This window comes from Eublepharis macularius, chromosome 2 (assembly GCF_028583425.1).
Source record: "Eublepharis macularius isolate TG4126 chromosome 2, MPM_Emac_v1.0, whole genome shotgun sequence".
Classification (NCBI taxonomy): domain Eukaryota; kingdom Metazoa; phylum Chordata; class Lepidosauria; order Squamata; family Eublepharidae; genus Eublepharis; species Eublepharis macularius.
In genome coordinates, this window is record NC_072791.1 from 175508527 (window position 1) to 175532950 (window position 24424).

Below are 24424 nucleotides of genomic sequence, written 5' to 3' on the forward strand. Positions count from 1 at the left end.
TATATACCAATAATCACCTAATATACTTTTGCAATTTTTCATTGGCTTTTGTCTTGTCCCTTAGTTGTGGTATTCCACTTTGGTTGTTGCAGAGATCAGCCGCGGGACAGGTGGCAATGCCCGCCCACCCTTTAAAAAGCTGGGATCAGGCATGAGGCAATACCCACTCTCCGCCTTCACCCAGCTGGGATAAGGAGTGGCGTATATGGCAATGCCTGCCCCCTGCCGTCACCCAGCTAGGATCAGGAGTGGAGCAGGTGGTAATGCCCATTTCCTCTTCACCCAGCTCAGATCAGGAGCAAAGCAGGTGGCAATACCTTCTCCCCCTTCACCTGGCCAGCATCAGCAGTGGAAGAGGTGGCAATGCCCGCACCCTGCCTTCACTTAGATGGGATCAGAAGCGGAGCAGGTAGCAGTGCCTGCCCCCGCCTTCACCCAACTGGGATCAGGCACAGAAGAAGTGGCAATGCCCGCTCCTTGCCTTCACCCAGCTGGTATCAGGAGTGGAGCAGATGGCAATACCCACCCCCCTTCAATCGGCTGGGATCAAGAGTGGAGCAGGTGGCAATGCCCATCCCCCACCTTCACACGGTCAGGATCAGGAACGGAGCAGGTGGCAATGCCCATCTCCCTTCAACCAACTGGGATCAGGAGCGGAGCAGGTGGAAATGTCCACCCCTCTTCATCCTGCTTGGATTGAGAGTGGAGCAGGAGGGAATGCCTGCTCCCCCCTTCACGCAGATGGGATCAGGTGCAAAGCTGGCAGCAATGCCAACCCACCCTTTACCCAGCCAGGATCATGTGCAGAGCAGGAATCAAGAGCGGAGCAGGTGACAATGCCCCCCCCCATTTTTACCCAGATGGGATGAGGAGCCAAACTGGAGGTAATGCCCACCCCCTGCATTCACCCAGCTGGGATCAGGATTGGAGCAGGTGGTAATGCACAGCCCCCCTCACTCGGCTGGGATCAGGCACAGAGGAGGTGGCTGTGCTCCCCCCCCCCCGCCTTCATCCGACCGTAATCGGTGATGGAGGAGGAGGGAATGCCTGCCCGCCCCCCCCTTTCTAGAGCCCATTGTATTTTCCCCCACAATGGGCTTTGTTGCTAATTTGTTTATATTAAGAAACTGGCTGAAGGAGAGAGGGTTAGTCCACTCTAGTTGCTGTGGCTCTCTCTTGTTCAGGGATATTGTTAAAAGAAATACAAAGAGATGAGGCATTGATCATTGTTGCTGCTGTCAAGGAGAGAATCTGAGATCTGAGGAGATCTGAGTTCTTCCACCTGCTCAGCCCCACCCTTCTCTACTATTCTTGTCTTCTTGTGGTATTATGATTTTAGATTGTTGATCATTGTTTTCATTTTGCAGGGGGAAAAGCAAAACAGAAAAACAAACAAAATGTTTAATCTGTGTCGAGCCTTAATACATAGACCATTCAGAGGCAATGTATCCATGTTGGGCACCAATCTACAAAGCAGGAACAGCAGACAGTGACATGGAAACTTTCCATGTGACAGTTTATCTGTGATTCAGCTTTCTTGTAGTTTAGCCTTTGATTGTAGTAAAAGCTGAATTAGATAAGTAACAGTTTTGGGATTAAGGAAAACAAAATGACATTGGATAAAAGTCTCTGAGGCTAAGGAGAAGCTTCAAACTAGAAGCCTCTCTCTCTCTCTCTCTCTCTCTCTCTCTCTCTCTCTCTCTCTCTCTCTCTCTCTCCCCCCCCCTCTCTCCCCCTCCCTCCCTTGCTAGCAAGTATAGTGCTGTTTCATCCACTATGATGACCTATTAGATAGCTAATGTTAGGATCTAAAAAAATTGCTTAATGTAATCATTAGTCTTGATAGGATTATATATACCCTCGCTCTTTCCTTTACGCTCCCAAGTTCCATCCAGTCTGACTCAGTTTTGCCCATTCTGGCAATGGGATTTCCAACTAGGTGTTCAGCATGCAGATTAGGAAATTAGATTAGGAAACTAGGTTATAAAGTCTTGTTTATCAATAATCTATATTAACATATATTAGTTTCATGAGCACTTGGCTTAAATAAGACAATGCTGAAAGGGAGTTGGCAGTGATCTGAAATTAAATATTTGCCACTGATTCTTATTTGCCTTGTAGTCTTGTTGCTCTCTCAAGAGTCTGTTACATAGATTGCATTCCCCAGGGGTAGTATATGCCTTTGTTATGGTTTTATTATTTGTGTGATCTGGTTGCCTATAAACAATGTATAGAAAGTTTCTAGGACTTTGCTTCAGGGTGCAATACTTACTGAGAAAACAAGTTGTGTGTGCTCTGTACTCAGAACAATCCAAACAAAGTTAATTTGATATTTAGTGGGATAGATTAAAACATGTTCTTTGTTTTCTCATCAAATTAAATTGGATTGAAAAGTGCTTACGTTTGGGTGGCTAACACTTTATGTTTTTATTTGTATCTAGACAACAGAGATGAGCTCCTGACAAGAAATATAACGTGTGTTAAGTAACCTAAAATCTTGACCATCTTCAGATCCAGGCCCCACTTTTAGAACCATGAAGGGCTAGGGTTCCCAGTCCCTATACTGTCCTGATGTATATAGGTCCCTATACCCTCATGACAGGAGGGGGGGGCAGGACGTAACTGTGGAAGTATCTTCACACGTACACGTTCCTGGAGAGGTGTGATGATCTCACGGGAAGTGATGTTGTCACACTGGCCATGAGCATGTTCCGGCACTTTGCATGGGGCTGATTCTGGTCTATCTGGGGTAAAATTGGCCCCAGAGAAATGTGAGAGCACATCCATGGCGGGCATGATGACATTACTTCAGGAAGTGAGGTCGCACCCTGCCAGGTTGCCTGCAGGTGATGGGCGATTGCTAGGGGGTTTGCCACAACCAGGCAAACCCCTGCCAGGTGACCTGCCACTGGCAGGCAACTGGTAAGCCTATGTAGGGCCCACTTGTAATTTTAAACTATATATTCCATGTGGTTCTCCTTTTCTGTTTTTGTCCTATTTTCTTCCCTGTATTTCCCTCTTTTTCATACTTTATTTATGACTTCTTTTCTTCAGTGGAGAAAATAGTCACCTCAGTGGCGTGAACTACAATTTGCTAGAATCTGACCCATTTCAAAGTTTTGTCTCGTCAGTTGAAGATCAATACAAGTCATCCCTTGAGGCACATATCCAGGCGCTTAAGAGTCATTCTGCTGTGAGTTGATCCCAAGCATCTGAATCCTGTATCTGGATGACAGAACCACATAGATGAGCTGATCCCACAATGCTGATTCTTTAGAAGATCCCCAGGCAGTTGGCCATCTCTGTGTGCAGATCTTATTCAGATGCAGTCTCAGTCCTATAGGAATGTCATGCAGAATGCTTGAATACATAAAGTTGCTTCATAATGAATTAGACCTTTGGTCCACGAATGTCAGTATTATCTATTTAGACTGGCTGCAGCTCTCCAAGGTGTCAGATGTCTTTCACATCACCTACCACAGGATCATTTTTTAACTGGAGATGCTGGGGACTGAACATGGGACCGTCTGTATGTGAAACTGATGCTCAACCACTGAGCTGCAGCCCCATATAAACAACTGGAAATTAACTACAAGATATGTAAAGAGGGCTGTTCTGTTAATAAGATTCTGGCCTTATATGTTTGCTGAGAGAAGCGAGAACAGGACTGTCATAAGATAAAATACAAAGCTGCTGATCTAGTGAATTGATTTTTTTTCCAAAAGGGAAATGGTTAGTACAAAATAAATATTTCTTCCAAGTGACCTAATTTACTTGATAAAGAACATATCTTCACAGCAGGAAATAAATCTATTCTAACCTGGAGGTGTTAAATTTACATTGTTGGGATGTTGGGCTATTGATCTGTAGGTTCACCACCAAACATTTTTGTGAGTATAATTGATAAGATTAAAGCCACATAATGGAATGATAAATATGTAACAGCAGGCTTCTTTAGAGGAGACTCTTTGAAACAAGCCATAAAAGGATTGTACTAAAATCTTTGAGGTGTAAAACTATCATGCTTTATATTTGTAATTCTAAAATGTAAGGGTTAAAATCCATGAAAGGAAGAGGATTCTTGCTAGTCCCAGAAGTGATACATTTTTGATTTTCAAATGTCTTGGACATAATAAATGTGGAAGTACAGACAATACAAAATAATATTAACAGTTTGTAGGGTAACTAGCCATTTTCCTCTTGCAGCATATTTTGAATTGTGTTCCACAGATAACCTGGTATGATTTGTAGTCTTTAGTTCTGTTTGTTAGTAGTGCATGTAACTTGCAGCTGCAGAACATTCTTTGGTTAATTGCAGGCCACCTCACAGTCTCTCTCCACACCATATACAAAGTTCTGCTTCCAAGATACTCTGCAGAGCCTGTACTGCCTGCCTGCCCTGGTATATCTTTTGGGGCTGGCAAGTTCATTAAATTAGTCAAGGGAGAGAGCCAAAACCAGCTTTCCTGTGATGAATGATCCATGCTATAGTTGTTGCAACCTTTGGAATGGCTTGCAGTGTGGATGATTGCTATAGGGAGGGTGATGATAAACAATATTTGAAATGTAATGGGAAGACTTTGAACACAGCCTTGCTGTATTGCAAGGCAGGTCTTTTCAGGCTGATGTTTGAAACTTTGTTCAGGTAAACACAGAGAACATATTACAATGAACAAAATTATCTTTCTGGCATTGGATTTCATCTTTTAATACAAGTATTAAGACAATAAAGTTCCATTCAGCAGATGCTGTGCAATATTATGGCTCAGCCTCTTCACATATCAGATTTTACTGCTATTTTCACTAACCATAAGAGTTCCCATATTATCACCAGCAGAAATGGTCAGTAGTGTTTTCATATGATACTGGCAATCCATATTGTATGACCAGACCACTCTAGCTGCTATAGCAACAGCATGAAGTGCTCCTCATAAGCAAGATGTTCTTGACTACCACCCTGTGATAAGTGTAAATGTGTGCACCAGCCCTCAAGAGGCTATAAACATTTCTCCAAACAGCAAATGCCATGCAGTTGCTCCTGTTCCTGGCCATTCATGCCATTGCTAGTAACAATGACGTGTGCCTTATCACCCACTAAACATACTTTGAAACCATCCTCTAGCCTAAGGTAAGATACTGTTGTTGGTGTAGCAGCTCAGCCTGCACAAGCCCTGCTACATCTTGGGTACTACACTCTTACTCCTTTGCCAGTCTCTCTCTGGCATTTTAACCCAGCTGTTCTGAGAACCTTCAGTTCACCACAAATGGCAGCTGGGACACAGTACTTGGTTGTAACTGTAGGAGCGTCTTGTTCTCCATCTGATGTTCATGCGTGTTTCCAGTCAGTGCTTCCAGGAGTACAAGAATAGCTGGAAAATGGGTACTTGGTACTCATACCAGAGCATGCTTATATTTCTTGTACAAATCATATGTTTACTTATCATAGCACAGGGATCTCTTTGTGATATTCCCAAACATTACTTTGAATATAACTGTTCTATTGCCTCCATTGGGTTTGGATCTTGAGAAATAATACCTTTCTTTATAAAAGGACTTGGTGAGCATTCCAAAGATGATCTAATTTTTCTTAGTATCTTTTTGAAAATATCTTTACCTATGCCTTATTAAAATTGAAAGCTACTGAAGAGAAACATGATTTTCCAGCTCTTTGCTCATTTGTTCCTATTATTTTAGACTTATGCCAGAATTTCATACTGTAACTTGAATTCCATTGAGTTTCTGGACTAATTTACAATGGTGCTGAAAGGAGAGTATAATAATGTAGTTCACAGGTTGCTTAAATGAGCATAGTTGCCATTAAAGTTCATTAGTTTTTGTGTGGTTGGAGGATCACAGCCTATATGATCCATTCTGAGCATCACTAATAGAAATTATTATAAATAGATACTCTCTATTCCTTAATCTCAGGTAACAATTAATTTTGCAGGATTGTGCCAGATAGTAGGCATATATTGACTTCTCTTGTGGAGGATATCAAGATGCATTGCTCTGAGATCTCAAGTTCAATAGTATTCTTGAAGGACAATATATCTTGAAGTTCTTCTGTTACATATGATCAGAATTAGTGTTGATGTTTGGAAAGGTCTCTCCTTGCTGTAAATTTTCCAGAGCAGTATTTCTGTCACAGGCATTGGGAGGCAAACCCTTACTTGCCCACAGACAGCCCCCCCCCCCACAACCTTAAACAAGTCCTCACTCACAACGTTCTCCACAACATTGACACAAACTCTGGGATCAGTACTCGCAGTAAACTGAAATGCCATTTGTGTCCCCATATTCACTCCAACAACACAATCACTGAACCTAACAACACCAGCTATGCCATCTCAGGCTCATTCACTTGTTCATCTTCCAACATTATATACGCCATCAAGTGTCAGCAGTGCCCTTCAGCTCTCTATATTGGACAAAGAGGTCAGTTTGTTTTGGAAAAGAATAAATAGACATAAATCTGATAGAAAAAATCACAACACTCAAAAAGCAGTGGGAGTATACTTTAATCTTCTAGGACATTCCATTACTGACCTAAGAGTAGCAGTTCTCAAGAGAGAAACTTGAAAGGAAAATTACAACCAGAGAGTGCTGAAATTTAGTTTATTTGCAAATTTGGAACAATGGACACCCCCTCCCCATGTTAAATCAGAATATAGGATTTTCCTTGCACTACAGATGCTAATTTTCTGTTCGTCGTCGTCCTTCTGTGCAGCCCCACATTGGGACTGCGCATGCGCAGGCCGGCCGCGGAAAGATTTGACTAGCTATAGAATCGTGAAGAGGGGGACGCCCGCCGGTTCCGCGCGTGCGCGGTTCCGTTCCCGCCAAAACCGGCATACTTAAGGCGAGCGTCCCCCACATTCCCTCAGTTCCTTTTTCGCCGCCGTCGGAATTGGTTCTGCTAGCGTTCTTTTTCCAACTCTCATTATGGCCCTCTTCGAAAAGTGTCAGAAATGTTCGACGAAGATGACCCACTCCGATGGGCACGACTTGTGCCTTCTCTGTCTCGGGGAAGGGCACATTGTTCAGCGCTGTGCTATTTGCCAGTCGTTTACACCCAAGGCCCGCCACGACCGTTCTGCTCGGCTGAAGGCATTCCTCTGGGGGTCTAATCTTCTACCCCAAGATCAGGCGGGTAAGCAGGATGCGCCTCGTTCGGCCGCTTCTCCCGCTCCCGGGCCTTCGTCTGACCCGGCTCGTGGTTCCTCGGATCCGACCCCCTCGGAACCGGCTGCGGTACCGGCTACCCCCCTTGTGACCGAGGGTGCTACCCGCCCGAAGAAGCGCTCGGCGGAGCGCTCCGCTGTGGAACGGGCAGCTTCGGCGCCCCCGGCAAAAAAGTCGAAGTCTCGTTCGAAGCATCACAAACGAGACGTCTCCGCTCCCGCCACTCGCGGCCCTTCGCCTGTGCCGGCTTCTCTTTCAGCTCCTCCGCCGGATGCCTTGCACACGCCGTCGCCGCCGCACACGCCTCCACCGCATATAGAGGATGATTACATCTCGGTTCCGAACTTCCCGGATCCGATCGTGGCCTTCGAACATGGCTTGCCATCCGCTCCTGCCTCTACTGATCCATCCGTTCCGTCCTGGCCCCAACAGCAGGTCCCGGACGCCCGTTCGGTTCCGACCCCGTGGCTGCCTCCGGTGCAGAACTTTCCGGGCATAGGTGATGTGGCGACCTGGTCATCCTTCGTGTCCTGGCTCCAGTCATCGGCGGCGCTTGTCCAGCGCGCTGGCCTGGTCCCATCGGTACCTGCCTTCTCGTCGACCATGCCAGAGACGTCCGTGAGACAGCCAGGACATGCGGTCGCTCCTCCGACACTGCCTCCGGTCTCCCGCGCGGAACCGATGCCATCTGCCTCTGCGCAGGTGCCGGAGTTCTCCGGTTCCGAGGATGAGGAGGGTCTGGCTTCCCCCTCTGAAGCTTCCTCCGACCTGGCGTGGGATCCGTCCCCTGACGACGCCGTCGGTGAGTCCAGAGCGTCCTCTCCCACCGAAGATCATCGTATGCTTCCTGAGCAGATGATCCGAATGGCAGAAGCTTTGGAGCTGGATGTCACTTCTTCTGCCACGAAGCACAAGAGTAAGGTCCTCCAGGCGCTGTCCTCTGGTTCTTCGGCATCTGTGGCTTTCCCTCCGGTGGAGGATCTCGTTGATGCCGCGCACAACTTGTGGCAAGCACCGGCCTCGGTTCCGGCGACTGCCCGGAACCTGGAAAAATGTTATCGGCTGAAGCAGGAGGATTGTCCTTTTCTCTTTGCCCATCCGAAGCCTTCTTCCCTGGTCGCCGACGAGGTCAACGCTCGGTTCCGTCGAAACTCACAATCCGCTCCAGTGGATCGAGAAGGTCGGGAACTGGATGCCCTGGGTCGCAAGGTCTACTCCTCCGCGTCCCTTGCTTTTCGTATCGCCAACTTTCAAGCGATAATGGGATCATACAACCTGTTCCTATGGAACCGACTGTCGACCTACATTGCCGACTTGCCCGCTGCCAGTCGCCCCTTGGTCAAGGCTCTGCAAGCTGAGGCTGTGAAGCTCGCAAAACAGCAGATGACAGCCGGGAAAGATGTGGCTGACTGTTCGGCTCGCTCCATGGCTTCCTCTGTGGTCCTCCGAAGGCATGCTTGGCTCCGCTCCACAGCCCTGCCTCTGGATAAGCGGACGAAGGTTAAAGATTTCCCCTTCGAGGGGAGCCTCTTATTTTCGGAGAAGACGGATGAAGCCCTGTCCCTCATGAAGAAGAATCACCAAACGGCTAAGTCCCTCGGCGTGATTGCTGACCAGTCGGCCTCGAGGTATCGTGCTCCTCGGTTCCAGTCCTTCCAAACGCCCTACCAGTCTTCCCAGCCCTACCACCAGCGCCAAGGCCGCTATTCTTCCACTTACTACGGCCACCGTTCCTTCTCCGGTTCGCAGAAGGGTGCTGCTAAAAGGTCTTCTCGGAACCGAGGGAAGCAGGGACCTCAACGCTCCCCGAAAGGTCCGGCGTCGGGTCCGAAGCAGCTCTTCTGACTAGATCTGGACGCTGCCCTGCCTGCCTCCCAGGATGTTGGCCAGACCCCCTTGTTTGGGAAGAGGCTCCGACCGTTTCTGCCCGTTTGGCGGACTATCACTACTGACTCCTGGGTGTTGTCTATTGTAGAGCATGGCTACAGATTGTTGTTCACCTGCACCCCCCCCACTCTCTCTGCCCCCTCGTTATACACCTGTTTCTGGTTCACTGTTGAATAATAATGTTCAGGAGTTGCTTCTAAAGGGTGCTGTGCGTGTGGTTGATCTTTCCACCTCTCCCTATGGTTTCTATTCTAGGTACTTCCTAGTGGATAAGAAGGATGGTGGTTCTCGCCCTATCCTAGACCTCAGGGGTCTCAACTCCTACCTTGTGACCCAGAAATTCAGGATGCTCACCCTGTCCAAGGTTATAGAGCTGTTGGACACTGGAGTCTGGATGGCCATTATTGACCTGAAAGACGCCTACTTTCACATCTCTATACGTGAGGATTGTAGGAGATACCTCAGATTCTTCTGTGGGTCAGTGGCCTATGAATACACTGTTTTGCCTTTCGGGTTGGCTTCCGCCCCCCGAGTATTTACCAAATGTATGGCTGTGGTGGTGGGCTTTTTACGCTCTCAAGGATGTGTCATCTACCCCTACTTAGATGATTGGCTCCTGGTTGGGCCATCTGCCCTTGGGCTCAGGGATCAGCTCTCCCTTGTCACTTCCCTGCTTAATAGCTTGGGCCTTCTCATTAATTTTGGAAAGTCCATATTTTTGCCTACGCCAACGATACGGTTTATTGGGGTAGTTCTGAATTCCTCTTTAGGGAGGGCGTTCCTACCTTTGGACCGTTTAAACCGCCTGGTTTCTCTGGTGCGTTATTTCCTGTCTCATCGCTACCAGACGGCCTTACTTATTCAGACACTCCTTGGGCTTATGGCCTCCACTACGAGTGTAGTGCTTCTGGCACGCCTCCATATGCGGCCCCTGCAAACCTGGTTCCTTCGACGTTTTAACCCTCTTCTGATGTCCCCTCACCGGAAGTTCTCCATTCCAAGGGGTGTGCTGCGCTCCCTGGTCTGGTGGTCCCTCCCTGAGAATTTATCCCGGGGCTCTCCATTTGGCACTTTCGTGGCTGACGTTACTGTCTCCACTGATGCCTCCAATCTCGGCTGGGGTGGCCGCTGTGGTTCTTTGACAGTGCAAGATGTCTGGTCGCCCTCTGAGGCCTCCTTGCACATCAATGTGTTAGAACTCCGTGCAATCCGGTACTCCCTTGCTTCCTTCACAGATGTGCTCCGGAACAAGCGGGTCCAGGTCCTGTCCGACAACACGACGGCCTGCTACTACGTGAACAAGCAAGGGGGAACGGTTTCACTCAGGCTCTGCAAGGAAGCCGCACGACTATGGTCTTGGGCGGCCCACAACAATGTCTACCCCAGAGCGATTCACATCGCGGGGGAGCTGAACGTGTCCGCAGACACCCTCAGCAGGGTGTTTCTCCCGCAGCACGAGTGGTCCCTTCAGCCCAAATATCTCCTTCCAGTTTTCCGCCAGTGGGGGTTTCCGGAGGTAGACCTCTTTGCTACGGCTTCCAACAGACAGGCCCCGCAGTTTTGCACCAGGGCTGGGGTGGATCCTCGATCCCTGGGAGATGCCTTCCAGATACCCTGGTCCCCAGGCTTCTTTTATGCCTTCCCTCCAACCCCGCTCCTGCACAAGGTTCTTTGCAGGATTCGAGCTTATCGCACCCACTGCATCCTGGTGGCTCCATATTGGCCTCGCCAGGAATGGTTTCCCCTCCTGCTCTCCCTTTCGAAGGGATGTTGCCTACCCTTCCCAACCGCCCCGGACCTCTTGCTGCGGGACGGTGTGTGGCACCACAATGTGGGGGTTCTGAAGTTGACGGCCTGGCTCCTGCTGGCTCCAGAGTGACCTTCTCTGCTGAGGTCTTGCGGATCCTTTTAAACTCACGAAAGCTCTCCACTAGGCTGTCTTACCAGCGCAAGTGGTCCCGTTTTTCCAAGTGGTTGGCTCCCAAAGGGGCTTCCCCTTTTGTATGCCCCCTACCTTTAATTTTTGATTACCTGGTGGATCTGCACTCACGTGGTCTGGCTGTGAGCAGTATTAAGGTCCACCTGGCTTCGATCTCCGCTTTTCATGAGCGGATTGATGGGAGAACCGTGTTCAGCCATCACTTGTCCAAACAGTTTCTCAAAGGGCTTTTCAAAACCTTCCCTCCCAGGGTACCCTCGGTTCCACAGTGGAGTTTACCTTTGGTTCTGGCACAGTTAATGCTTCCGCCCTTTGAACCACTGGCTACCTGCCCTCTGGCATTGGTGACATTAAAGGTGGTGTTTCTGGTGGCTATTACCTCCTCCAGAAGGGTTGGGGAGATCTCTGCCTTTCGGGCTGATCCCCCTTTTCTTCAGTTCTTCCCTGATAAGGTTGTCCTGCATCCTAGTCTGGAGTTCCTCCCGAAGGTGGTAACCAAGTTTCATCTGCAACAGAAGGTTATCCTCCCTACATTTTTTCCCAACCCTTCTTCCCCAGGGGAACGAGCCTTGCACACTCTCGGTTTGAAACGTGCTTTATTGTTTTATTTGCATGCAACAGCAACTTGTAGGAAGTCCCCTGCATTGTTCATTTGCTATTCTGGACCCCGTAAGGGTCTGCCTGCTTCCCCACAGTCCATTTCCCGCTGGTTGGTGTCTGCCGTTAAGCTTTGTTATGCTAAAGCTGGTGTGCGGTGCCCTTTATCCGTGATCGCCCACTCTACCCGGGCACAGGCTGCTTCTGCTGCATTCCTGCGAGGAGTTCCGCTTCGGGACGTCTGTCAAGCTGCCACCTGGTCGTCTCCGTCGACGTTCATCAAACACTACTCTGTGGACGTGAATGCGAGACGTGACTCGGCAGTTGGGACTGCTGTCCTGCACTCGTTGTTTCAGTGACACTCACACCCGCCCCCATTGGTGAGTAGCTCGCTATACTCCCAATGTGGGGCTGCACAGAAGGACGACGACGAAAAACAGTGTTTCTTACCAGTAACTGTTGTTCGTCGAGTATCTTCTGTGCAGACACACATTCCCTCCCTCCTGCCCCGCTGTGAGTGCTGTTTCGTACTATTTGGCCTCCGGCGGCTCAGGGGAACTGAGGGAATGTGGGGGACGCTCGCCTTAAGTATGCCGGTTTTGGCGGGAACGGAACCGCGCACGCGCGGAACCGGCGGGCGTCCCCCTCTTCACGATTCTATAGCTAGTCAAATCTTTCCGCGGCCGGCCTGCGCATGCGCAGTCCCAATGTGTGTCTGCACAGAAGATACTCGACGAACAACAGTTACTGGTAAGAAACACTGTTTTACTTCTCACTCCTGCACTATCAAGTTACTTACAACATGTATTATAGCCAGCTTCCTGACACTCTAATTTGCAATACCCTTTCCACCGTCTTCCTGGATTATTAAGAATCCTTCCTTTTCCCACTCCTTGTATTTGACGAAGGGAGCGTTGACTCTCAAAAGCTCATACCTTGGAAATCTAGCTGGTCTTTAAAGTGTTGTTGAACCCAGATGTTGCTCTTCTACCGCAGACCGACATAGCTATGCAACTGAAACTATCAATTTGCATGTGACCTGCATTTGGTTAATGTTGTTGCCTTCATCAGTATCAGAGTTTGAAGATATAAATAGTCAAAGCTTACTGGCTCAGAATGGCAGTTCACTTATTTTTCTTTAATGGCTGTCTGGTGTTTACATACTGCTGAATTCTACCCTTTTGTTACTAAGCAATGCTTAGTAAGCATTCACATAGAACTGCAAAAATCGACATGGTATTTTCTAATCTTAATTTATCATCTGCCTTGGTAAGGAAATCATTCTGATTTCAATTCTGAAATATTTCCACAGATAAATGACCACCTAGTTTTCTTATTCAAAGAATTAATACTATTTATGATGTTATGTTGCTGGGGTATTCCAATAATAAATGGATTGCTGCCAGCAGGCACTGCAAAACAGTGTCAAAACAAGCAACGTATGTGGCTAATATCACATTCTTATAGTTGAAACTGAATCCGTTTGTGATGACAAAATGCAGTCAGCCTGATTTCCTTGCTTGTTTGCCAGTGAATTACCAGAATGATAAATTATTTTGCAATGCCTAATGCTGAAGGGCATATTAAGAAATGCATGAAGCTCTTTGAAACGGAATAGCTTGATGGTTAAAATGGGCTAATATTTATCTTGCTCTTTCTACCGTTTGACTTTAAGAACCTGTAGAAAAGGTCTATTTACTTTAGAAGGAAGGTGAATTGGATTTCTGCCAACATAGTGTAGTCCCTAAATGAATATGTCAAAGGCAATATTGTTTCTAGAAAAAAAAATCAGAAAGCAGTCTTTTCATCTAAGTCAAACTTTTCATTAGTTTCGAATTAAATTTGAGTAATTACCATTTGATTATGGAGTTATATCCTGCAAATGCCTCAGGAAGAAGTTTATGAGCTTGGTCCATGCATTTAAAAACGCTGGTTGTTTCTTGTCAGTCCTGTGTTTCAGAGTACATCACGTGAATGAGAAAGGCCTGTATGTTAATGTTTATTGGAATTACTAGCACATGGACATTTAAAGTCCAAACATTACAGATCTTACCCATCTTAACATAACCTAATATATAACGTGAATCTCTATAATAAGGGATAAAGCATCAATTAAAATTGTCTGTTATTTACCGGGGGGGGGGGGGGGGAATGTCTATTAGCAGTACTGAAAACCCGCTGCAGTTGCACCATTTATATTGTCACATGTTTATGAATCGGCTCTGTATTTTTGCTGGGGAAGGCTGTTTTGATATGAATTATAGATACAAGTTTTATTCAGGCCTTAATGTGTGTCATCAAAATTCAGAATTGTATATGCCCCTCCAGTGTCTTTTTGCGTTTTTTTGCCAAGGATGAATATTTCCAGTAAAATGCATAACTTGAGGCCCAACAACATACTGAAAATCTGTGATAGGAACTCCCTTTCCCTCCCAATTTTTTTTAATAGCAGCAGTTGTAGGATGTGGCCAGATTAGCTCAGGATTGTGGTTCTGGAGCAAATAAACTTTCTGTTTTGTTTTACATTCCATCTGTTATTGTCTCCTGTAGAGATACTTACATGCCTTCCCTGTCAGGGCAAAATAACAACTTAAACAGTAGCAATGGGGTCACAGTTTACTCTAGGAAAGCAATCTTTCCTAGAGTAGCAATTGGGAGAAGGAATCTTCCCCAATGCTGCAATTCTGATTTGAATTCAGCTTCCCAAAGCTGATTCAGTCATGGATCTCTAACATTTGTATCTATTTGGCCTGTGAACCATATGGGCACTTATGTGGGAAATAGCTTGCTCATTTTGATACCTATGGCACAGTTGTTGAGGCCCAAGCATACCTGCAGGTCAAAGGTTCTATTATTGTTTTCATGTGTACTCTTTTGCTCTAGGTTTAAAAATTTTCATTCAGTCTACGTAACATCAGATCCCCCCAAAGACAAGATCTAACGAGAAATAAAAATCAAATATCTCTTTGTCTACCAAAAGGGACTGTAGTTGTCCTCAGAATGGCAGTGCAGTGTTGGGAGGGTGGCAGTTCTTAGCTACAACAACTAACAAGTGACTGTAATGCTTATCAGGTTGTCTGTTTTTTTCTCAGCTCTTAGTTAGTTTGTAAAGAAAACAGCCATAGTGGAAGCAAAGCTCCACCTGCAGATGATGATAAATGGGGTTCCAGTTCATAGAAGCAGCTGCTTCCAACAGGTGGCCATTGTTAATAAGAGTTAATTGCAATGTGATTATTTGAAGTAAAATAAGTTTCCAGTCTTTCTAGGCTTTTAGTTTTAGAGTTTACTGAGTAGAGGTTTTTTTTTTAAAAAAAATTTAATAGCTGTTTTTCATATAATGGCATATTCTGTTCCTGATAGTACTCACTCCAGCCATAACAAGTGTTATGAATAGGGTTGCCAGCTCCAAGTTGGAAAATACCTGGAGATCTGGGGGGAGAAACCTGGAGAAAGTGGGATTTGGGGAGGGAAACGACCTTGGCATGGCATCATTCCATAGAGTCCACCCCCCAAAGTAGCTATTTTCTCCAGGTGAACTGTTCTCTGTGGCCTGGAGACCAGTTGTAATTCCGGGAGCTCTCCAGCCACTACCTGGAGACTGGCAACCCTAGTTATGAAATGTTTTTAATTGCTGCTGGGAGAATAAACCAATAGTACCTACTATGACTTTGTATTCTTTCAAGATATCATCTGCATTTTTCTCTGTTTTCTCCCTCCTTAAGTGACTAGACCTGTTGAAAACAAGCTTTGTCTTGCTCCTGCTCCTCCATCTTCTCAACTTTGCAATATTCCATGTCCTTCTGAGTGTATGGTTTCTTCCTGGTTGGCATGGGGCCCTTGTATCCATGAAAACTGCCAAGACATACAAGGAAAAAAAGGTGCACGCTGCATTAATTCCTAAAACTTTTTTGTTGGTTTGTTTGCTTGCTTTTTTGTGTTGAGTTAGCAATTTACCACACCAGCTCAAAACATAATAATCTCATAAGTTGTTCTTGGGTTTTTAAAAATAAGCCAGGACATTCTGTCAGTTCCACCATCACAAGGACAAATATCAAGATTCTAGACCAGGATTCCTCCAAACTTGTTGAACTTGTGGGCATATTGGGAATTTTTAGAAAACTTAGTGGGCACTAAAAGAAAATGAATGTCATGAGAACAAACACAAAATGGCTGCCATGGGGCAGGTTTCAATCTAAAATATTATATGGTTCCACAAAATACTAGAATGTTCCAAGCCAAGTGTCTTACTATCATAGAGGTAGCTGTTTCCAAATGGGTGGTCCCTGAGACACAACGATGATGCCTTCTGGGCTTTCCTGAAGCATCTCCTGCTCCAGTGAGGTGAATGAAAGGCAGGATTAGCTATTTGCTTTAATGAGGTTATGCTTTGGAGAAAGAACAAGTGGTATCAAGAAACACATCAATGGGCACCATGTTGGAGATCACTATCTTAGAAAATAGCACACACTCTAACCAGAGTGTTGTAGTAGTTAGAATGTTGGACTAGGGTCTGGGAGTCTTAGATATGAATGATAATACTAATAACATTAAATTTATATACTTCAGGACCACATAATGCCCACTCAGAGTGGTTTATAAAGTATGTTATTATTATCCCCACAACAAAATACCCTGTGAGGTGGGTGGGACTGAAAGAGCTCCTAGAAGCTGTGACTGACCCAAGGTCACTCAGCTGGCTTCAAGTGGAGCAGTGGAGAATCAAACTCGGTTCTCCAGATTAGAGCCTCATGCTCTTAACCACTACACCAAACTGAATCCCCACTCTGACATGGAAGTGTAGTGGCGTATCCCCTAGGGGTCAGGGGCCAGAGTGCAGAGGCCAGTCATGACCAGGAAGCAAAGAATAAACAGAGTCCAGTCTAAGGGTGAGCGTTCCAGAGAAGCTAAGAGTCAGGTCCAGTTCAAGTGTCAAAGTTCCAGAGAAGCCACAAGTCAGGTCCAATCCAAGGGTCAAAGTTTCAGAGTTTGGACAACAGCAAGGATGGTGGAGCAGCCATAAAATGTAGTAGTTAATTAGCCAGTAATTGCTCTTCATAAGACTCAAGGTCAGCTGCAGCTTGGTCAGTTCGGGGAGGAACTGCAGGCAGCTCTTCATCAGATGACTCTTCACTGAGCACAGGACAAGGAAGCTTGCTAGTTGACCTTTTGCCAGTCCCACACTCTCAGATGAAGCTACCTCACAGGGTTGTTGTGAGGGTGGAGTGGAAGCAGGAGAACAATTTAAGCCGCTTTTTGTCTTCCCTGGGGAAGGAGATGGGGTCGAAAGTAAGAAACTTATTAAATAAATAAATGAAATGACGTGATTTTCTAGCTCTGACAAATCGGTTAATTTATAAAATAGCTTTTTTCAGCCTTGGGATGGAATGGGTTGGGGGCAATGACTACCTTTTGCTAAGTGAGGAATCTTCCATTGAAAAAAGGATTCCTTCTAATGGAAGATCCCTTAAAACAATAGAAATTCACAATGTATTTTGCAAATGTAATTTGCAAAATGTGTACTGTATTTTATTAATCTGTTTTGGGGGTAAAACTTGATCATCGTTTTTTCCCCTTTCCTAGGTTTCAAGATGAGGGAAAGACGTGTTGTTGTGGAATCAATGGGTAATTCTGCTGGCTGTCCACACTTGATAGAATCTATTCCATGTGAAAATCCAGTATGTTACCAGTGGATAATTTTGGAAGGAGTATGTTTACCATATAATGGAATGTGTGGTCCAGGAACTCGTGTGTTGCTCACTGTATGCAAGAACTACTTAGGTACGTAGTATAAATGATGAGCATTTCATTTAACTTCACTTTACACAAATACTCAAAAGTATTTTATAATAACTCTTGTTGAAATTGAAAGTCTCTCAAGTTTTGAAACGGGATAAAATTACCCCCAGATTTCTTTATTGTGCATTTTGATTTTGTCTTAAGCAATCTGTGATCTTAAACGTAGAATACTAATTATTCTTATCAGTCATTACTGGTAATGTTTCTGTATCAGAGAGACCCTCCACAGCAATCCTGTGGGACCCAAACAGCATTGCTGAGCCTCCAACGGCCTGGCTGGATGTAAACACAGCCAGGCCAGAGATGACATCAGGACACTGGTGGGAGGGCAGGGTGCATTGGGCAGGACATGTAGCTCAAAAGGGAGCTGGCAGCCTAAGGAAGGGGGCAGAGTTTGGGGGGCAGAAACCATCCACACTGTTGGTGCATTCGGAGAGACTGCCACAAAGCCAAGGTGAGAGGAAAAGGTCGGCATGACTGCAAACAGGAAAGCAGAAGGGCAGGATGCACACAAGCAGCAGCACAAGGCAGTGAAACCCAGAGATGTGGCAGGAGGGCAGCAACAAGGAAGCCAGGGCTTGTGGCTAGTGGAGCAGTGGTAACAAAGCTACCCAGATGCACGGGGGAGCCAAGGGACAGATCTGCAGATAAAGAGAGGTGGCTTCACTTCTCTCCCTCCCTTATATCTTGACAAGGCCACAGACAGGATAGCCAAGAGAAGGATTTGACCAGGCAACCCATGCCTACTGGTGGAAGTGGCACTGGGGTAGTTTGGAGGGGAGCACTGGGTGGAAAAGACCAAGGAGGAACTGAGAGGGGCTCCAGGTTGCCCTGGTCTTGGGTCCTCTGTACCATGTCACACTTTCATTCCAAGAGGAAAATGGAAGGAGGATCCAACTGTAAATGGATTAGGTAACTAAAAACGTTGAGAAAACAAACCAAAATCAACAAAATTCTTTTAACTTTGGTATTTTGTTCATTTTGGTATTTTGCTCATTTTGGATTGGGTTTTTTCCCCGACCTTTTCATTTACCTAATATTTCGTCCAACTATTTAAATGGATTTTCCTTGAACCCTTACTGACTTGCTGTGAATATGGATTTTGAACATAGAGTGAACTTTAATAATATAATGTCATTATATGTGATAGTCACATGTTTGAAAGTGAAAATCTTATACGGCAAGGAGGACTCTAAACTGTGTTCCAGGGCTGACAGTATGGATACATTTGTTCATCTTCGTTCTTCTGTGCCTCCACACATGGGGACTGCGCAGGCGCAGGCCAGCCGCCGGAGAATTTTCTAGAGCTTCTATGGCTCCGAAGGGGCCGTTTGTCGCTCGCCTCAGCGACCGTTTTCCCGCCCAGACGGTCACGTGCTCCTCCAGCGACCAACGGCCCCTTCCCTCAGTTCTCTTCTTGCCGCCGCTTGGAGAGAACATGAGCTTGTGCTCTGTGCTTTGTGCTTCGTGCCTTTCTTCTGACTGATTGATCTTGGCTTTTTGACTTCGGACTTCTGACCTCAACTATTCTTCGGATCTCGCTTTGGACTTTGACGTGGACTCGGTAATACGACTCGGACTGTTTTGACCTTTCTCTCGCGTGCCCCTTAAGATGGCCTCCACGGCTCTCTTTAAGCACTGCCTTCAGTGCCACACCAAAATGGCCAAAACCGATGGCCATGAACTGTGCCTATTTTGTTTGGGGGAGACCCACAATGTGTCGGCCTGTAGGATCTGCCAGGGTTTCACCAACAAGGCCCGGCAGGATCGCAAGGCCCGACTGAACTCCTCGCTGTGGCAGACGGTCATGTCTGAGGGCACTCCGTTACCTCCGCCCAAGGCCGGCCCTAGCCCCTCTGCCGGACGGCAATCGAGAGCTGGCTCAGTGGCTTCCGCGAGGTCGGGGTCGAAACCGCGTCCCCCGAGCGCCTCGGTGTCGAGAGCGGCCTCTCCAGCACAGGGTTCGGCGCGGCCGCCCCGGAGCGCGTCATCCACCAGGTCGGATCCGAGACCAGCTTCGGAACCGAGGATCCTGGTACCGAGTCCCCGGTCGGAACCGACGACCGGTTCGATCCCGATCAAGGCGAAGAGGTCGAAGCAGAGGTCCCCTTCCAAGGCGAGGAGCGCGTCGGTTCCGAGGTCTTCTTCGGAACCGGCCAAGAAGAAGAAAAAGACCAAGCATCATCGGTCGCCGCGTCCCGCTCCTCCAGAGGAAGTCATCGTGCTTCCTCATACTCCTTCCCCTCATCTGGGCTCTCCTGAACCGGAGGAAGTCTCCGTACTGGTGCCGGATCCGATGGCCTTTGAGACGGTGCAGGCAGAGTTCTCGTCTGGGCCGGAGCCGAGCCCGCGGTCCCGTCGGAGCCGACCATCGCCTGCCCGTCGGTCGCCGAGGTCGGAACCGAGCCCGTCGCCTCTTCGCAGCCATCCATCTCCTGCCCGGCCATCTTCACCTGCTGCCGGTCGTGAGCGGCGTCGGTCCGGGGACAGTGTCCGATCCGCCCGGTCCACTGCGTCCCGACATCGACAGGCCTCCTACCTTCCCTCACCGTACCATTGCCACTGGGAAGGGGCACCTGCCGGTTTCTCCATGTCGGAACCGAGGCCTTCGACATCAAGGCCAGCGTGGGTTCCCCCTCCAGTCCAGGTTGAGGAATCCCAGCTCGGTTCCGATGAGGGGGAAGTGGAGAGCCTCGGCGACTACCAATCAGAGTCCTGGTCCGAGCCATCGCCGGCTGACGATCTGGTGCCAGCTACGGGTTCACCGTACGAGGACCTCCGCATCTACTCCGACCAGATGGCAAGGATGGCTCAGGCCCTCGAGATGGACATCTCTTCGGCAGTTCCCCAGACCAAGGACAAGCTCCTCAAGCGGATCTACGGGGATAATCCGGCGTCTATTGGCTTCCCCATGCTTGAGGGTATAGAGGAGATAGTGGAGCGGGTGTGGAAGGTGCCCTGTGACCAGCCGCCGACATCTAAACGGATCGAGCAGCTTTATAAGATTAAGCAGGGCACCTGGCAGGCGTTGGTAAAGCACCCTCCACCTTCCTCTCTCGTCACGGAGGAGTTCAACCCCCGGCGGTCGGGTCATTCCTCTGTGCCGGCCGATAAAGAGAGTAGGAAGCTTGACGCTCTTGGCAGGCACCAGTACACTGTGGCTTCGTTGGGCCTGAGGATCGCCAACTATCAAACCATTATGGCTGGCTACCAGCTCTACCTGTGGGAGAAGTTGGCATCCTATACTCGAGACCTCCCACCTGAGCAGAAGGCTGTGGTATCCCTGCTGCAGACGGAGGCTGTCAGGCTGTCCAAGCAGCAAATGAATGCAGGGAGCCACGCTGCCGATACTGCTGCTAGAGGAATGGCTTCAGCGGTGGTTCTCCGGCGCCACTCCTGGTTGCGATCTACTGCCCTTTCCCAGGAGGTGCGGTCCAGGGTGGAGGGCATGCCTTTTGAGGGGGACTCGCTGTTTTCTAAAGCTACCGACGAGACCCTGAAAAAGAAAAAAGAAGACAGGCAGACGGCGCGGTCCTTGGGGCTGGCTCCTGCGGACAAGCCCACCTCCAGGCCACGGTACGCTCCCCGGTCCGGCCCTTACCACTTCCAGGGCAGGTACCAGCAGCAGCGGCCGGGCTACCACCAGCATCCTGCCTACCAGCACCGGCCCTACCCTCCTGCGCAGCAGCAGAGGAGACGTAGGCCCTTCAAGCCTCGCCCGTCGCAGCCGCCGGCCCAGCAGAGAGATCAGCAGGGCGCCGGGAGGCAGTACTGACGGGTCACGCCAGCCGTATCCCCGAATTTCTCGGACAGACTGAGTCCACTCCTTTCTGAGTGGGAGTCAATAACATCTGACTCATGGGTCTTAACAATTGTAGAAATGGGATACGGGCTGGAGTTCGTTGAGCTGCCTAGGTGCAGTTCACCCCTGACAGCTGTCAATAATACTATGGCCGAGCTGGATGTGGAGATTGTGTCGCTCTTGGCCAAGGGTGCTGTGGAAGAATTGCCCTATGAGGACTCTGTAAGGGGGTTCTTCTCTAGGTTCTTCCTGGTCCCCAAGAAGGATGGGGGCTTACGTCCCATTTTAGATCTGAGGGGCCTTAATGCCTTCCTCAAGGTGACCAAGTTCAAGATGGTTACATTGGCGGCTGTCATCGCCTTGCTGAAACATGGGGATTGGTTTGCGGTCCTTGATTTGAAGGACGCATATTTTCACGTGGGAATACGGGAGGAGCACAGGAAATACCTGAGCTTCGTTCACCGGCAAAGGGTTTTCCGGTATAGGGTGCTTCCCTTTGGCCTGTCCACTGCCCCACGAGTGTTCACAAAATGTGCGGCCCCTGTGGTTTCCTTCCTGCGGGAAGAAGGCTGTACCATCTTTCCGTACCTTGATGACTGGCTCATCGTGGCTGAATCGGAGTCTAGGCTGGTGCAGGACATTGGCTTAGTACTTAGCACTTGCCAACGCCTGGGTCTCCTGGTGAACTTTGAGAAATCCAAACTGGTGCCCAACTGCAAAGTGTCCTACATTGGTGCACTATTAGACTCTGTGGAGGGTAAGGCTCTGCTCCCCTTGGAGAGGGCTCGGTCCCTAAGGGGTCTGGTGTCCATGTTTAAAAGGAACCGTTTCCAGTCCGTGCGCACTATCCAGTGCTTACTAGGGCATATGGCAGCGGCCACCTCTGTGGTGCCCTTTGCTAGGCTGCATATGCGCCCTCTCCAGAACTGGTTTGTGCGGAGGTACGATGCTCTGCTGCACCCTCCGTCCCTCAAATTCTCTATCCCGAGGGTCATCCTCTCCTCCTTGGACTGGTGGCTGTCTGATGACAACTTGTTTAAAGGGACTCCCTTTGGGTATCAGCACCATGACGTCACGGTTACCACTGATGCCTCTCTGTTGGGATGGGGGGCTTACTGTGGTGCTGTGTCTGTGCAAGATGTCTGGTCTGAGAGGGAAAAGACCCTCCATATTAATGTGCTTGAACTAAGAGCCATTCGTTTCGCACTTGTATCCCTTACAGCACTGCTGAAAGATCGCCAGGTGTTGGTGCAGACGGACAACACAACAGCAATGTACTACGTAAATCAGCATGGGGGTACAGTATCCATGGCCCTGTGCCGGGAAGCCACGCTCACTTGGCAGTGGGCTATCAGGAACGGCGTGTCGCTCCGTGCTATACACGTGGCTGGGTCAGACAATGCCCGAGCAGATGCCCTCAGCAGGGTCCCTTTGCTGGACCACGAGTGGGAACTGAACGTAGAGTGCATTGGGCCGATCTTTCAGATGTGGGGTCATCCAGTGATAGACGTGTTCGCCACTGCGGCAACCACCAAGGCCCACATGTTCTGTTCCAGGGCAGGGAGCGACCCCCTCTCTATTGGGGATGCCTTCCAGTTTACATGGACACAGGGCTTGCACTACATGTTTCCTCCATTCCCCTTGATCCCCAGGGTCCTGTGCAAGATAGAGGAGGACGGGACGGACTGCATCCTGGTGGCCCCCTTTTGGCCACGGCAGGTTTGGTTCCCGAAGCTCCTGCGGATGTCCCAATGGACATATGTCAGTCTGCCCCCTCGGCACGACCTTCTCCTAAACGGGAGCCTAGTCCACCACGACCCCAGGAAGCTGCACCTGACGGCTTGGCGGATCGTTCCTCCCCTGTAATTTTTACTGACGAACTACAGAGGGTCCTCCTGAACGCCCGTCGACCATCCACTAGGCGCGCTTATGTGGCCAAGTGGCGCAGGTTTGAACTTTGGGCACTTGCTAAAGGAGTGGTGCCTGACAGCAGCCCTTTAGGGGTTGTATTCGAGTACTTGTGCCACTTGCAGGGCTTGGGCTTGAAGGTTTCCACCCTCAAGGTCCACCTGGCAGCTATATCTGCTGCTCACACCCGAGTTGAGGGTGTTACGGTGTTTTCTCACCCTCAATCCCGCCAGTTCCTTAAGGGCATGTTCAACCTTTACCCACCTGTGTCAGCGCCAGTGCCTCAGTGGTCGCTGTCCCTGGTGCTTTCACGTCTAATGTTGCCCCCATTTGAACCTATGGCTACCTGCCCCTTGGATGTCTTGTCTTACAAGGTGGCATTCTTGGTGGCTGTGACATCGGCCAGAAGGGTCAGTGAGCTGTCTGCTCTGCGGTCTGACCCTCCTTTCCTTGTGTTTCATCCCAACAAGGTGGTCCTGCGTCCCAGCTTGGTTTTTCTGCCCAAGGTGGTGTCCGCTTTCCACCTCTCGCAGGATATCTCGCTGCCTGCATTTTTCCCTCACCCTTCCTCTAGAGGGGAGAAGGCCCTCCATTCCCTAGACTTGAAGAGGGCCATTGCCTATTACCTGGATAGGACGAAAGGGTTCCGCTCCGGTCCTCACCTGTTTGTATGTTTTGGGGCCAAGGACAGGGGTAACAGGGCTTCCTCACAGACCCTGTCTAGGTGGATTGTGACGGCCATTAGCAAGGCCTATTCCCTGGCAGGGGTGGCTTGCCCGCTTCATGTCAGAGCCCACTCCACGCGGTCCCAAGCATCCTCTTCGGCACTCCTCAAGGGTGTGCCCCTAGTTAACATTTGCAAAGCGGCCACATGGTCCTCTGCAGACACTTTTGTCAGGCATTATGCCATTGATGTCAATGCGGAGCAGGATGTATCTGTGGCCAGGGCTGTCCTACACTCCCTTTTTTCCTAGGGGAGTCTTGGATGTAGGTCCTTGCATACCTGCTAGGTACCCTTGGGTAATTTAGTGTATATATATGTATATATGTATATATATTTTCTGTATATAGTGTTGTATATACTGAGTATGTATATGTTTCTGCACATCTTGTGGACTGTATATATGTCTATGTGTATGTTATGTTATTCTTCTTTGTTCAATAAAATTGTGTTGGACTTCACCCCACCTTCCTCATTGTGTGAAGCTTGGTACACTCCCATGTGTGGAGGCACAGAAGAACGAAGATGAAAACAGGGTTAACATACCTGTAACTTATGTTCATCGAGTTCTTCTGTGCTGACACACAACCCT

At 48.5% G+C, this 24424-nt stretch overlaps 1 protein-coding gene across 1 annotated transcript in view; it reads left to right on the forward strand.

Moving 5' to 3' along the window:
* The window catches only part of THSD7B (thrombospondin type 1 domain containing 7B), a 578528-nt gene that overhangs the window by 171753 nt on the left and 382351 nt on the right, over positions 1-24424 (forward strand). The window contains exons 5-6 of the mRNA XM_054972840.1: positions 15328-15483; positions 17186-17383. Coding sequence (XP_054828815.1) covers positions 15328-15483; positions 17186-17383 — 354 coding nt within the window. The remainder of the gene's footprint in view (positions 1-15327; positions 15484-17185; positions 17384-24424) is intronic.